The following is a 16,290-nucleotide window of genomic DNA, read 5'->3' on the forward strand; positions in this document are numbered from 1 at the left end:
CCCTGAGCGCCGGAACCAGCCGGCTGTGGCGACCTTCGCCATTACTCCCTTGGTCCCTGAGGCCTGATTGGGCGGGCAGTGACTGCCGATGCTATGGAGGCTCCTAGGTCACCCCGTCTGGGTCCAGGTCACCTGCCCTGGGTTAAAGACACACTGAGGGAGGGCACCCTGGCTCCTTTGCAGGGAGAAGTTCTCGAGGTTTAGGGGGCCCAGCTGATGGGCTAGGGCCCGGGGATACAAAGACGATTATGACACAGTCCTTTCCCCAAAGTGTGCACATACCTGCGGAGGCCAGGCGCAAAAGCACAGAGTGGCACTAGCACAGATAGGGCGCGAAGGTAAGGGAGCATAAAGAGGCTTGTCGATCAGTCTTGTGGAGGGGTGGGGGCATCAGGGAGGGCTTCTTGGAAGAGGTATCATTCTGACTGGCCGGGGTGAACCTGCCAGAGGGCAAAACTGCTTTGTGCGTTTCTGGAGATGTGCAGGTTCTTGGGGCTGCCCAGATGAGCCCAGACTGTGTATTGGGGGCGAAGGGGGAGCTGTGTGGCAAGCGAGGCCAGATCCACGTGGAGTCCTGTGCATCCTCTGAGAAGCAGAGCTGTTATGGGGCAGGGCGCTGGGAGCTCTCAAATGGGGAACAGCTGATGGAGGATGGATTTGACACGACCTAGGGGAGATGCAGTATGAAGCAGCTCAGGAGAGATCATAAAGCATCAGCTAAGACTGGACTTTGGGGAATGAGAAGGAGACAGAACCCAGCGATAGTTACACGGTAACATGTTCAGGATTTGGTACTTGGGCCTGGGGGAGAGAAAAAAAGGAAGGAGGGAAGGAAGGCCCTCTATTTGGGGTTACCATAGATCGAAGAGAAGTGGAAGGCCCCTGTAGAGCAGCGATCCCCAACCTTTTTGGCACCAGGGACCGGTTTCGTGGAAGACAATTTTTCCACAGACGGTGGTTGGGGGGGAGGTATGGGGGGTGAAAGGGGCGGGGGATGGTTCAGGCGGTAACGTGAGCGATGGGGAGGGCAGATGAAGCTTCGCTCACTCACCGCCACTCATCTCCTGCTGTGCGGCCCGGTTCCTAACAGGCTGCGGACCGGTACCGGTCCATGGCCCCGGGGGTTGGGGACCCCTGCTGTAGAGGACTCTGGAGCCAGTCAGAGACTCCTTGGCCTGAGCAAAGGTGTAAGGAAGATCCTCAAGGTAAAAACAGGCCAGTTAGGAAGACAGTTCAAAGGTGAAAAACAAAATGTCTGAGTCCTCTCTCCTTCCCACTACCCCACCAGCCAATTCCAGACCACCGCTCGACTGCCAAGAAATTGTGCCAGGCAAGGCAGAGGTCTCTTGAAACCCTGTGCCTCAAGAGATTTTTAAGCATCACCCACAGATTTTAAGCATCACTTGTATTTCTTCAGATTACACATGATGATGATAGAAAAGACAATTATATTTTCATTTATCCCACGTGCTACCAACAAAGTTGAGAGGTAGCCTGAAATACTCAAGTGTGAGTGTAGGTGCAATTCAGCACCCGCCCTTCCCTATTCCTCCCTTAAAGTATTTTGAGTTAAGAAAATAGGGGAAAGAGAGGTTGAGGATTAATTAATTGCTGCTCCAGGGGAAGGGAAGCATACTCTTCCAAAGGAGCAAGAAGGGCAGAATTAGACTTTTGTTCTAGAGAGTGACTAACAAACAGGGTCAGAACAGAATAAACAGGAAAGAGCTGCTTTAACCAGGCAAACAGCACCTACAGCACTGTTCTCCCCATCTGCCTTAGCAAAACAAAACAGTATTTACACAGAACGACAGCCTGCAATGTCAAAATGCACATCAAATAGGATGGTCAAAAAGACACCACATGTATAGCTCATTTCCATTAGTACCTTTCTCATCACCCCCAGTGATTTCCAGGTATGGAGGAGGGATGTAGTTTGGGAAAAAAAAAACCCCTCCCTGATTGGAGGGTAGGGGAGCAGGGGAGAGGGATGCTGAGTGGATTCACTGGGTGCTTATGTGTCAAGAACTCGGAGTAGAGGTCTAACTCGAATCTGAGATTTCTAGAAGTCAGAACCAAAGAAAATATGTGAGGATGTCATTGTTCCTTGTCGTCCCTCGGTGTCCTAAGGGATTAGTTCCAGGACCCACTCGGATCCCAATATCCGTGGATGCTCAAGGCCCTTATATAAAACAACATAGTATTTGCATATAACCAATGCACGTCCTCCTTGCATCCTTTAAATCACCCCTAGACCACGTATAATACCTAATACAATGTAAATGCTATATAAACAGCTGTAAATACCATGTAAAAGCTATGAAATAGTTGCCAGGGCACGGAAAATTCAAGTTTTGCTTTGTGAAACTTTCTGGATTTTTTTGGGGGGGGTGGTACGCGGGCCTCTCACTGTCGTGGCCTCTCCCGTTGCGGAGCACAGGCTCCGGACGCGCAGGCTCAGCGGCCATGGCTCACGGACCCAGCTGCTCCGCGGCATGTGGGATCTTCCTGGACCGGGGCACGAACCCGTGTTCCCTGCATCGGCAGGTGGACTGTCAACCACTGCGCCACCAGGGAAGCCCTCTACTGGCCTTCTTTACATCCACAACTCTCTGGGGGATTTAAGGAAAAATGCAATTTTTGTTTCGTTTTTTGGCCACGCAGCTTGCGGGATCTCAGTTCCCTGACCAGGGACTGAACCCAGGTCATGGCAGTAAAAGCCCAGAATACTAACCACTAAGCCACCAGGGAACTCCCCAAAATGCAGTATTTTAAAGTACTATTTTTTTCCTAATGTTTTCTCGGTGTTTATGGTAAGATCAATGATCTTTTGCAACCTTCCACATCCAACCTGAAAATAGAATCAAAAGAGGCATTTCTAAAAATTGAAATTAGACAATCCTTCTTTTAAAATATAAGTCAACCTGTTAGGAGAAAGAGGGGTATTCTCCCAACATGAAACACAAAAGCCTACATTTTATGTTGTGTCGTAGTGAGCACTCAATTTAATCAACTAAACTTTATTTCTCTTAAGGATACCAAATCTGGTGGCAAGTAAACTGATATTTTTTTTGTTTCTTTTCACAATATTTCAGATTTTGAATATTTGAACTTTCCATCAGAATAATGTCAAATGACAGCACAAAATCAGAACATTCATCTAGAATTCATCAGAAAAATGATCCACAACAGGTCTCTGATAGAACATTTTTCATTGACGCTTCTAATCAGAGCTTGCTTACCATTCCAGCGGAGATTTTAGGCTTACGAGAATTAGAGGAAGTGCATCTGGAAAACAACCAGATTGCAGAAATCCCCAAGGATATTCAGCATTTAAGGGATGTCAGGATCCTCTACCTGAACAAGAACAAGCTGAAGAATCTGTGCCCCGAGCTGGGGAAGCTGAGCAACCTGGAGGGCCTGGACCTGAGCGACAACCCGCTCCTGGCCTCGTCCCTTCGGGTCCTCGGCGGCATCCACAAGTTGCGTGAGCTCCGCCTCTACCGCACGGACCTGGCGGAGATCCCCACCCTCGTCTGTAAACGCCTTCACCACCTCGAGCTGCTCGGACTGGCGGGAAACCACCTGAAATCTCTGCCCAAGGAAATAGTGAACCAGACCAAACTGAGGGAGATCCACCTGAAGCAAAACCAATTTGAAGTTTTCCCTCTGGAGCTGTGTGGTCTCTTCAACCTGGAGATCATCGACCTGGATGAGAACAAGCTAAGTGCCATCCCAGAAGAGATTGGGAACCTGACGAAGCTGAAGAAGCTCTACGTGGCCTACAACAGCCTGCCTGCTCTCCCGGAGTCGCTGTGCCAGTGCTCCAAGCTGTCGGTGCTGGATTTATCCCACAATCGCCTCCACTCCGTCCCGCACACCCTGGCCGAGCTCTCGCAGGTGACGGAGATTGGGCTGAGCGGGAACCACCTAGAGAAGGTGCCGCACGTCCTTTGCAGGTGGACCTCGCTGCACCTGCTCTACCTGCACAACACCGGCCTGCGGGTGCTGCGCCGCCCCTTCCGACGCCTGGTTAACCTGCGCTTCCTCGATCTCAGCCAGAACTATCTGGAACGCTGTCCATTGCAGATCTGTGAGCTGCAGAACCTGGAAATCCTGGCGCTGGATGATAATAAAATATGCAAGGTACCGATCCCCTTCCTGGCTGTCGCTATGCTCCCACCAAGGGCCCTTCCGGCCCTAAGCTGGTGTAGTTCTGTGTCTAAACATCAGGAAATTCGAACTGAGTTTACGAGTGAAAATCCGGGGTTAACAGATATATCCAACAGGGTCACCATTTATGTTACTTTTCCTGCTGTGAATAGCAATAGTGATCATAAATGGTAGCTGATGTTTACTTACAATATGTACGTGCCGGTCACTGGGCTAAATGTTTTACATGTATTGATATTATCCCATTTAATCCTCACAATAACTTTTCGACGTGGGTGATATTATCCTCAATGATCTATGAGGAACATGAGGCATGGGGAGCTTAACTAACTTGTCAAGGCCACACACCTGTACATGAGAGAGTCAGGATGCCAACCCACAGCACTGGGTTGCAGGGTTCATGTTCTTAACAAGACTACCTCCTACCGGGGTTTCCTGAAACAGCAGAGTTCTCTGACACATACAGCCTTAGGCTTTAATGTTCCATTCACGGGAAACTGCAAAATCAGTTTGTCCCTAGAGAAACTCTCCCACATGTGTGCAGGGTGGTGTGTTCAAAAACGTTCATGGTAACATTGTTGATAATCATGACGTACGGGAGATAATCTAAATGTCAGTTGGTAGAGGAATTCGCAAGTAAATTGCGGTATGTTTGTAAAATGGAATACTACACAATAACTTAAGTGAACTGGAGTTATACGTGCCAATGTGGGTAGATCTCAAAAGTGTGATGTTTATTAAAAAGTAAAACACCTAATGGCAGAATATTATATCACATATAAATCTTTAATCACACAAAACTACATACACACAACACACAACACATTTTATGGATATTTTTATATGTAATAAAAGTATAAAAATATGTACTGGAAAAAAACCTCACAAAATTCCTAATAATGGCTGCCTCTTGGAAGAGGGAGGAAGTCAAGGAAATGAGGATGGGATCATAACTCAATTTGTTTGTTTGTTTGTTTTTGCGGTACGCGGGCCTCTCACTGTTGTGGCCTCTCCCGTTGCGGAGCACAGGCTCCGGATGCGCAGGCTCAGCAGCCATGGCTCACGGGCCCAGCCGCTCCACGGCATGTGGGATCTTCCCGGACCGGGGCATGAACCTGTGTCCCCTGCATCGGCAGGCGGACTCTCAACCACTGCGCCACCAGGGAAGCCCCAAGAACTCAATTTTAATTGCAGTAATTCATTTTGTTCATTAACGAAAGGTTTGGATGGCGGGTACAGATGCTTTTTTTTTTTATTTTATGTTTTTATTGAAATATAGTTGATTTACAATGTTGTGTTAGTTTCAGGTGTACAGCAAAGTGATTCAGTTGTGTATATATATGTTTCTTTTTCAGATTCTTTTCCATTATAGGTTATTACGGATATTGAATATATCTTTTTTTTTCATATTTGAAAATTTAAAAGAACAGTTCTGTTAAAAGCAAAAGACAACTGTAGAGAGAGAGAAAGGGAGGTTTGGAAATCAACAACAGTAACCAAATATTAGGTCTGTTTTTCCTAGCCGTGAACAGCACTCTCATGTACTTCATACATTATAAAAGACCTAGCCTTAAAGTTGTTTTTTGTTCTTTTTTAATCTTTTACTTGACTTTCAATTTCTAGGACTTTGGGTTTTTTGTTGTTTTTTTTGTTTTCCTCATTGCTAGAGAGTTTCAAAACTGCCTTTCAGGAAGTAAATATTTTGATGATGACTTTAAGATTTAGGAAGAGAATCTAGGACTCAATCTCTACTTAAGTAGCAGCCCACCTTGGAGGATTTTAGAGGTTCTATGAGAAGCCCTCTGCCCGGCTCCCAATTCTTCTGCAGCTCATGTAAGAAATTCCTTTTATAGTGAACAAAGTCTGTCATTCCACAGTTGGGAGTGAAAGGCTCAAAATATAAAGCACCCTTGGGAAGTTCACTTAAATCCTATTGAGTCACGAGTGATACCTAACCCTTCCCTGTGAGACATTTTAAGAAATCAGGGTGGAGGAGGGAATCAGACACAGATGGCTCCTTAACAAAGATTAGCCTCACCCAACACCAAGTTTTACTGCAAGTCAAACTGCACCTAAATGTGAACACGTTCAATGTTATTATGTTGAACATGAAAATCTCCATGTACCAGTGCTTATTATTCTTCAGTTCTTATGATGGTATTTCTGCGGCTTTTGTCTTCCTTTTTCAATTTCCTATTATGCCTCCAGCAACCTCCCAATGCATTTCTCTCCATAATGACACGTTGCCTTTAAGCCAACGCCTTTTCACACCCCAAAATTTGCCTCATGGGCTTCTGGCGCTAGAAGCCTGGCCAGTTGCTTTTTCTTTCCTAGATGGAGGCAAAAATAGCTAACTTTCAGTGTGTATCTAGATGGATTTTATTTGTATGGTACATTTCTATTGTTGACTGAAAAAAGACAGACAACCTAAAAGTTGAGAATTATGTTTTATTTGGTGGACAAAACTGAGGACTTAAGCGGGGGATGCAGCCTCTCAGATAGCTCAGAGGGTCTGCTCCACAGAGGGAAGGGAGGAGCCGGGATATATAGGACTTTTTGCAACAAAGACCAGGTAGTCGGAACTTCAAAAGATTACTGTTAATTAAAGAAAACCAAATTCTCAAGTTAAGGAATTTAGCGCATTTCTGTGTATGGGAAGATGCAAGAGTCTGGGCTCACTGAAATCATTCCTTTGATATGCACCTCAGCTATCTAGGGCCATTCTGAGTCTCCTCAGGGTGCACCGTGGAGGATGACTGCAGTGGCTGAGGGCTTGGGAGTGGGCAGCCCATTTGTCTCCATCCTGAGTTCCCTCAGGGCTCACTGTCAGGTGGCTGCAACATCTTTTGTTTTACTGATTTGGCTGGTAAGATTTTTCATTCACACTATTAAGGGGGAAAATTCAACCTCAGAATGGCTACAGCTCAATTATAGTGTCAGCAATAATTGTTCTCATTTGACGCTTGGCAGGTTTTCTGTACATCCAAGTTTACCTACACTATACTTTGATATGACTATGATGGGATTAATTATTAGATCTTAAGTATCCTGGGGAAAAAAATCTTTAAAATTCAGTGGGCTTTTGAAAAAGAAAAGCTAAACCTATGAACGAAGTAAACAGTAATAAGAGTGAAATGACTAGGTTATAATGAAGTGGTTAGATTGAAAACTCTTTCCCCATTATTTTGGACTGCATTGAATGCAGATGCTTCCCATTGAAGGGATCTAAGGGCCTGATGAAGAATTTTGAAATAGCCAAGAAGGAAAGCTTAAACATCAGTTTCCCTGGAGGTTGACTTGTTCTGAGTTTTTTTTTTTTAATGTTAATAAATAAGTAAAACTGTAAGCAGTTTATAACTTTTTAAGAAAATGAACCCTCACACTACACAATAAAGAGAAAAATGGCTTATGGCAGATTCCAAGTATATGAGACTTTCGCCTGTAGGTCAAAAGAAAGCCCACTATAGAGATAATCTATTCACTAATTATTTACCTATTCCACCCATCTAGAGAGAGATTGGGTTGAGCCAAACCCTATTAACCATTGTCATGAAAAGTAGAGTGACAGATTAGGGAATGGGTGGGAGGAAAGCCCAAAGGCTGAAGCAGGGACCCGTGAGGAAGGATTTGCCAGGGAACTATATTTCAAAATGAGTTAAGGAGCTATTAAGACACAGAGTTGGGCCTTTTTTCCTACAAGAAAATAGGTATTTCTGTAACATAATCAATAGGGTGATTGTGTCACATATTTTAAGAGTGAGATTTTTCCATGTGGTTCCAGAGGGCCAGAAAGAGGCCAATAGGTGGATGTATTAGTGACACAGATTTTTGGCTTGACAGGAGAAGGAAATTTGGTAAGTAGTGGTCTTCAGCCAATGAGCTTTTCATCCCAGGAGGTGGTGTTTAAATATGGGCTGGATGGCTAGCATGGAACATGTTCCACCACCATATTAGAGGGTTAGAATAGACCTTTTTAAGGCCTTCCAACTCTGAAAGTCTGGGAGTGGGAGTCTGTGAAATGCCTGCCTAATACCAGGACAGATAACCTTGGGATTCACTGGAGGGCAGAAGATATAACAGTAATTCATTGTTTCCTTCCAACTGAGATTTTAACTAAAGTTTCAGAATTGCTGAGCTAAAGCCTTTAAGGGTGAGAGCTCATGTCACTAAATGGATCAGTTCCAATAACAGAATTAATTATGAATATTATAGTTGCAATATTACACTAATAAGCGTAGTACTTTTTCTTTCAGTAGTGTCAAGCATTTGATACACTACAGCTTAAAAATTTGCAATAAAGTAGGTTAAAAATTGCTCTAATTTTATCCAGTGCGTAAAAGTAAAGAGCAGAGAGGCTGGGGGAAAGGTAGAACTCCAGACTTTATATATCTATGAGTATAAATACTATATATGCAAACATATGGGCTAACTTTTCATCAGTAGGAGATGCTAAATTGCTCTACTTATTTTTTAAACATTCTGCCTCAAAACTAAAAGCCCAATTTATTTTCTTACTGTTAAAAATAATCTTGACCTGAAACTTATCTTTTTGGAATACTTCCAGTTACCGTCAAACTTTGGTTTACTTTCAAAACTGAAGATTCTTGGACTAACCGGAAACCAGTTTCCTTCCTTTCCAGAAGAAATCCTTTCTTTAGAGTCTTTAGAGAAATTATACATTGGCCAAGATCAGGGAGCCAAGCTTACCCATATGCCAGAATGCATTAGGAAACTCCAGGTAAGCCTCCCCAAACGAGCAGGCAAAAAATTATACGCCCTGATTCCTTAAATTGGCTGATACTGAGAAGACATGGTGTTGTTCTCACAGGTTGCATGTGGAATCATCCATACAAGATTCCTAGCTCCCAGCAAGCAGTCACTGTTGCACTTTGAGGCTCCCACTGTCTTTCTAAACAGCCCCGGGATCCATCCTCCAAGAACATTTTATTGTAGTTGCTCTTGGATATGTCAAGCCATACTTGTTTCTACTGTGTGCTTTGGCATGTTTTATTTGCAGAAACTGAGCCATACCACTTTGCAATTAATTTCCACTTTTAAAAACTATTCCCTGAAAATGATACTATTTTGAAGTTAAGGTATCATACAGATGACATGGCTGGGAGTCTGCATTTTGGATGGGACAGTCTGATTTCCCTCCCTGCATGGTGGAAGGCGTATCATGGTGTACTTAACTATTGCACCAGGTTCAAGCTGAAGATGGGTCCACAGCGCTATGCTAAATCCTAGCAAAGCAACAAGATGACATCATTCAAAGTAGCCATACCAGTGTGTCTTTATGTATGTGTACTTTAAATATTTTTTTTTCATGTTCCTGGTGCTACACTTTAATAATGATAAACTAGGTGTAACTTTAATAATGATAAAGTAGGTGTAACTACATAACTCCCAGTCCTGGAACTGAGCAATGGCATGTACAGAACAGGTACGTCTCACCTATTCCTAATTCTCTATTCCTTTGCCCTGTGTTCACAGAACTGCTTTCATCAACTTGCTCCTTGTACATGTCACGCCACACTCTCCAAAATCTTAGGGTGAAATGCAAACATTAAAATCTTGCCCAGTGAATCTGAAAATAGTTAACCTATTCTCTGTACATTTTGGTTACATCCACTTGGGCAATGTTGGATTGATGTCTGTGGCAATTGCAATTCTGTAGCAACTGCCACAGAGAATTAGCTGTTGAAAGGAAGCAAATGATATTTGTAGTTAAATGATCCAAACTGTTTTTCCATAAAGTTCTCGTGAACCAAATAAACACTAGATTCCCATGTTCTCTTTTCCCTGCATACGTGAGAACCGCAACTGATGGCTTAACTCAAAAATAATTGTAGTTTTTGATGATGATTCTTTAAATGTGTGTTTTTCCCTTTACCCCAATGCATAATATCCCCATTGAAAGAACATGGAGGGAATTCCCTGGTGGTCCAGTGGGTAAGACTCTGCACTCCCAATGCAGGGAGCCCAGGTTTGATCCCTGGTCGGGGAACTAGATCCTGCATGCATGCTGAAACTAGGAGTCCACATGCAGCAACTAAGACCCAGAACAGGCTAAGTAAATAAATATTAAAAGAAAAAAAAGAAAGAACATGGGAACTCACAGGTGATTCTGGTTACCATAATTCTTTTATCAATGTAAGGGTCATTATGGTATACTCTCATGTTATTTCAGAGTCTTAAAGAGCTGTATGTAGAGAACAATCATCTTGAGTACCTGCCTGTATCCTTGGGATCAATGCCCAACCTGGAAATTCTTGACTGCCGCTGCAATCTGATTAAGCAACTTCCAGATGCCATTTGCCAAGCACAAGGTGAGGAATCTTTGTAGATCCACAGCCCAGTGGAGTTTGAGACCAGCGTTGAAGGCTTCCTTGCCCTACTAAAGATCAATCTCAGTGACGAGAGCTTAGACCTACCCCATCACCTCCTTGCAGAGCTTCCTAGTAGTGCGGGGAAGGCCAGGTGCCAGGTTAGCACAGCTAAGAGCCTCACAAAGGCAATTAGATTGTTTATTAAGAATTGAAAAGAAAATAGCAACTGCTAAGAAAGTTAGCACTCATCCGTATAGTCATTATGCCATGAACAAGAATTTACTGAATACCTAGTATCTGCTAGAATTTGGAGTTGGGGGTCCTGTATTAAATTTGCTTTAGGTCAATAAGTCACTTGAATAAAAGGAAAAGGATTGACCCAGAGTAATGAAATTAGCAAGGGGGGACTTTTGGAGCTACATGATTGACATGAAAAATCATACATGATTCATATTTGAACATGCAAACATTTTCCACTAGGCTAAACCACTATTTGTAAATCCATCCATTCACTGAACAGGCTTTTGCTGAGATCCTACAGGAACCAAATAAAAACTTTTTCTTTGCCATAATGTGCTGAATCTTCAGGTTTATAGATGTGTTTTCAAGCTATGACTTATTCTTTAATGAAAGGAGGTTGAAGGAATATGAGTGGAAGCTGTTGCCTACCCATACCCATAGGACATAATTCAAAGATTAGCGGCAGGGGTGGGTATGAGGTACTCCTTAGTCATGCTCCAGACCATGCATTTTTATCCTCTCTTTGATCCCTGGAGCAATGGAACGTTCTCAACATTTTTTAGTATTTACTATTTTCCTGTCTCTAACGCTGATTTACACTGGCTCCAACAACTTTGAGTTGTTATGAAAAAGAGAACTTGGTTTGCCTCATTAAATGTGCCGTCTTTTGTTACATGGCATAGGAGGAAACATTTCAAAGTGATTGGACTAAAGAATGCATGCTTTAATTTTGCTTGTTTTTAAGACAAATTCATTATTTAAAAAAAATCATTTCAGCTTTGAAAGAATTACGGCTCGAGGACAACTTGATCACCCATCTTCCAGAGAATCTGGATAGTCTAGTGAATCTAAAAGTTCTGACACTGATGGGCAATCCCATGGAAGAACCCCCAATGACAGTGTGTGCCGAAGGCGCTGAGGCTGTACGGGCGTACCTTAAAGAAAGAAGAAATATGAAGACAATGGCGACAAAGGTAAAATCAGCAAAAATTTTGTATAACGTATTCACAGTTGCTTGGAGTGGGATTAGTGTTAAACTATAGATATATGAGGCTGCTCTTTACACATCTATACCTTGAGAATAGAGATTCTTATTTACTTTTATATCCCCAGGGCTAAGCGAGAGAGTTTTTAACATCATCCTAGCATTTTTTGTCTTTTCTGTTCCTTTTCTCTGTGTCAGATGAGAAGCCGACAAATAGGCAAAAGAAACCAAAACTTCAAATTCCCAAACTATCTAAAACTGTTGGACTATTCACTGGAGTGAAAAGCTGATGTTAACAAAGTCAGTAAGATGAGACTGAAAAATTAGAAATGAAAGCATTTATGGATCAGAGGTCTAGAGACCAGAGTTCTGCTCTGCTCCTAACTTAGCATCAAAGGGCTAAGAGCCTTGTCACTCTCCTCCTTGCCCACCAAGCCCATGGAAACATAAGGATATCCCAGACAGCCCAGGAACGTGTCCACTTCAGTCAGTATTCAGTATTCTTCATTCAACTGGTCCAAACCCCCATCATCTCAAACCCAGATGACTGCATTAGCCCTCCAACTAGTGTCCCTACTTCCTCACCTGCTTCCCCTGTGATACATCTTCCACTCAGCAGTCAGACCTACGCTGTTAAAACCTAGGTCAGATCTTGCCATGCCTCTGCTGAAGTGGACAACTCTCCATGTTACCTGAAATAAGAGTTAGTCTTTGGTCTGTAAGACCCTTTATCAATGGCCCTCAATCATATCAGACCTAACATCCTCCCTTTCCTGGTAAATATTGTGTGATACCTCCTTTACGCTTCTGAAATTAAACTCATAGATAATATAAGCTACCACAAACATAATTTTAATAAATCAAAATAATGCCCGAGCTGCAACATAAAGGAAAAAAGTTTATGTTAAAATATTAATTTTAATATGTATATACTCAGGAATGAAAATAATATTTGGGGGATACTTCTTAAAAGCATTTTGAAAAGCCATGCACCCTCTTGCACATTTTAAAATTGATATTTAACCTTTTTTGTCACTAAGTTTAAATCATTGCAAAGGATTTACTTTCCAGTGAATTTTACATACTGACATCTTAAAATAGAGTTGTTATATCAGTATTTTAAATGTATCCAATGGAATCTAAGTACCATTATGATTTGGTATGTCAGTAGACAAGTTCTTATCTTACATGCAAAAATTTTATGTCATTTCTTTTTCTTCTTGAACGTGTATTTCCATTCCACTTTCCCCTCAGAATTAACCTTAGTGTGTGTGTGTGTGTGTGTGTGTGTATGTCATTTACGGATCACCTCATACTTCTAGGCTACAAAAATATTTATATAAATTAAAATTTTAAATTAAAATTTTCTTCTATGACCACAGTGTTGTAATGTTCTGGATTGAGTCTTAGTGAAATTAGTAGTAGTATAAAATTGACCAAAACAATATAAAATCTATTATAAATTTTGATATTTAATTATTTGACTTACAGGAGTTTTGGAAAGACTTTTTCACATAGTTTATACATTCTTGCATAACTATTAATTATTGCTAGAATGAGATAAAGTTTGGCATCAGTTCCATTCCTATTTTTTATTTTACAGATGAGAAACCTCGTTTAAATTCTTAAGTTGACAAGAATGGAAAAAGGTGTTTTTTTTGCCTATATTGTTTTGTTTTAAGTGACAGGGCCTCACATATCTCTGAACTTCTTCCAGATATATCCCCCAAAATAGATAGCAGGCTCTAAGCTGACAAATTAACTTCACTTTTCTTGAAGGCAAAGAGCCGGAAACCACCTGACTTATAAAAGGATTGGTTACCCAGTCTTTAGAGCCAACATCAATATTATTATTATTTTAATACATTTATTTATTTTTGGCTGCATTGGGTCTTCGTTGTTACGTGCAGGCTTTTCTCTAGTTGCAGCGAGCAGGGGCTACTCTTCATCATGGTAGGTGGGCTTCTCATTGCGGTGACTTCTCTTGTTGAGGAGCACAGGCTCTAGGTGCACAGGCTTCAGTAGTTGCAGCACATGGGCTCAGCTGTTGTGGCTCGCGGGCTTAGAGCACAGGTTCAGTAGTTGTGGCTCACGAGCCCAGTTGCTCTGCGGCATGTGGGATCCTCCCAGACCAGGGCTCGAACGCGTGTCCCCTGCACTGGCAGGCAGATTCTCAACCACTGCGCCACCAGGAAAGCCCCATAAATTTGTTTTCTAAGTCTGTGAGTCTCTTTCTGTTTTGTAAATAAGTTCATTTGCATCTTTTTTTTTTTTTTTTTTAGATTTATAAGGGTTTCAATTTAATGAGATGGTCAGGGTAGGCCTCATTGGGAAAATGACTGTCTTAGCTCAGGCAGCCATTACAATGTATCATAGCTTGGGTGGCTTGAACAACAGAAACTTATTTTCTCACAGTTCTGGAGGCTAGAAGTCCGGGATGGTCCATGGTGCCAGCATGGTCAGTTTCTGGTGAGAGCTCCCTTCCTGCCTTGCAGACAGCTGCCTTCTCACCGTGTCCTCACATGACAGAGAAAGAGCAAGCTTTCTGATGTCTCTTCTTATAAGAGCACTGATTCCATCATGAGAGCCTCACCCTCATGACCTTATCTAACCTCATTACCTTCTAAGGCCCAATCTCCAAATACCACCACATTGAGCATTAAGGCTTTTCAACATACGAATTGCGGGAGCAGGGGACACAATTCAGTCTATAGCAATGACAATTGAGCAAATTGTTGAAGAAGTGGAGGGGTGAACCATCTGAATATTAGGAAGAGTGTTCCAGGCAGAGGAAGCAGTAAAGGCAAAGGCCCTGAGCTGGAGCAGTGCCTGCGTGTGTCTGCATTGCTGGAGCAAGTGAGCAAGGGGGAGACAGTTAAGAGATCAGGAGGGAGGGGCAGATTGGATAGGGCTTTGTAAGCCATTGCAAGGCCCTGAGTTTTGGGGGGTGGTGGTTGTTTGTTTGTTTGTTTTTGTTTAAGACGTGGATTTATTTAGAGAGATACACATTCCATAGACAGAATGCCATCCATCTCAAAAGGTGAAAATGACCTTGGTAGAAACACACTCCACAGACAGAGTGTGGGCCATCTCAGAAGGTGAGAGGCCAGGACTTGAGTTTTTATTCTGAGAGAAACAGGGAGCCACTGGCAGGTTCGAAGAGTCTACTAGAGAAGAGATTTCCTGAGCAGGTGCGAAGGAATAGGATCTCAAGAACAGGTAAGGGCCGCCTGTAGGTAGGAGCGCAGGTAGTCCAGGAACAAGAGGAAGGCAGGGTACAGGCATACCCATTCCCCTTGCTGTAGACTGTCACCTCCGCCATCTGGCAAATTATACAGTCATGTGTTTATTGTTTATCGTCTATTCCCCTCACTGGTGTGTGAGTTCCACAGAGTCAGTGACATTGGTATTTAGCTGCTGTTTCCCAAATGTCTAGAACAGTGCTTGGCACATAAAGCACCAAATACTTGAAAAATGCTTTGCCTGGATGACTGGCCAAGTGAGAAAGAGAGAAAATAAAGTTCAGAGTTCTAGTGACATTCATTCTCCACATCTTGAAAACTACATACCAGAACAAAGAGCTGTAACCATCCCCAGTCCACTGTGGTACGAGCTGATGCTGTTCTTGTTTTCAGATTCAGGCATGGTGGCGTGGAATAATGGTACGCAAAGGATTTGGGAAATTTGAAGACCTGCTAAAATTGCAAAAGAAGGGGAGGAATTCTCCAAAAGATAAGAAAGGAAAGCAGGATGTAAAAGGAAAATCTGTCAAGAAAAATAAGAAATAATTCTATAAATGTATGAATTGAGGTAATGAACCCTGATGGATTAAGAATCTCTAGGAATTAGATGCCTACCACACAAAAATTATTCACAGAGTTATGGTTATATATAAAAATAAAGGTTCTTTTACTGAAATGTTGATGGATAAAAATGCTATGATGACTGGGAATTGCTTCAGAATAATATCAGGGAGAGGTAAATGTGAAGAATCCAACTGAAACAAGATTGGCCAAAAAGAAGCATGTGATAGGTACATGGAGGTTCACTGTACTATCATGTCTACTTTTAAAACTTTTAATTATGAAATAATTCACAGGAGGTTCCAAAGAAATGTACAGGGAGGTCCATGCATCCTTCACCCTCCCTCAGTGTTGACATCCTACATAACTATAGTATAGTAACAAAACCAGAAAATGGACCTCACTACCAGCCACAGAGCTTATTCAGATTCCATCACTTATACATGCACTTTTGTGTGTGTGCATGTGTGTGTCTGTGTGTGTGAGTGTGTGTAGTCCAATGCAATTTTCTTACATGTAGCTTTTGTGAAGCCACCACCACAGTCAAGATACAGAATTGTTCTATCAATCACCACCAATCTCCCTTGTGCTATTGCTTTTAGTCACACCTACCACCTACCCCTCTTCCAATCCCTAACCTGTAATTTTGTTATTTCAAGAAGATCATGTAAATGGAATTACATAGTATGTAACATTTGGGGACTGGCCTTTTTATACTGTATAATTCACTTCCAGTCCATCCAAGTAGTGCAAGTGTCAATAG

General features: G+C 42.4%; 1 protein-coding gene across 1 annotated transcript; it reads left to right on the top strand.

Moving 5' to 3' along the window:
* The first annotated feature begins 8 nt into the window (after positions 1 to 8).
* LRRIQ4 (leucine rich repeats and IQ motif containing 4) lies at positions 9 to 15,734 on the top strand. Its single transcript, XM_004323150.3, has 6 exons — positions 9 to 338; positions 3,093 to 4,143; positions 8,735 to 8,908; positions 10,361 to 10,499; positions 11,517 to 11,713; positions 15,360 to 15,734. Exons 2-6 carry the CDS (start codon positions 3,124 to 3,126, stop codon positions 15,510 to 15,512), a joined length of 1,683 nt encoding a protein of 560 aa, XP_004323198.1. The 5' UTR covers positions 9 to 338; positions 3,093 to 3,123; the 3' UTR covers positions 15,513 to 15,734.
* The last annotated feature ends 556 nt before the right edge of the window (positions 15,735 to 16,290 follow it).

Source organism: Tursiops truncatus, chromosome 4 (genome assembly GCF_011762595.2).
Source record: "Tursiops truncatus isolate mTurTru1 chromosome 4, mTurTru1.mat.Y, whole genome shotgun sequence".
Classification (NCBI taxonomy): Eukaryota; Metazoa; Chordata; class Mammalia; order Artiodactyla; family Delphinidae; genus Tursiops; species Tursiops truncatus.

Bases quoted from the DNA above. Each gene is read 5' to 3' on its own strand.
- LRRIQ4 (XM_004323150.3), top strand. From the start codon at position 3,124: ATGTCAAATGACAGCACAAAATCAGAACATTCATCTAGAATTCATCAG. The intron at 8,909-10,360 runs GTAAGCCTCCCC...ATGTTATTTCAG, and splicing joins AATGCATTAGGAAACTCCAG to AGTCTTAAAGAGCTGTATGT. The intron at 10,500-11,516 runs GTGAGGAATCTT...AAATCATTTCAG, and splicing joins TGCCATTTGCCAAGCACAAG to CTTTGAAAGAATTACGGCTC.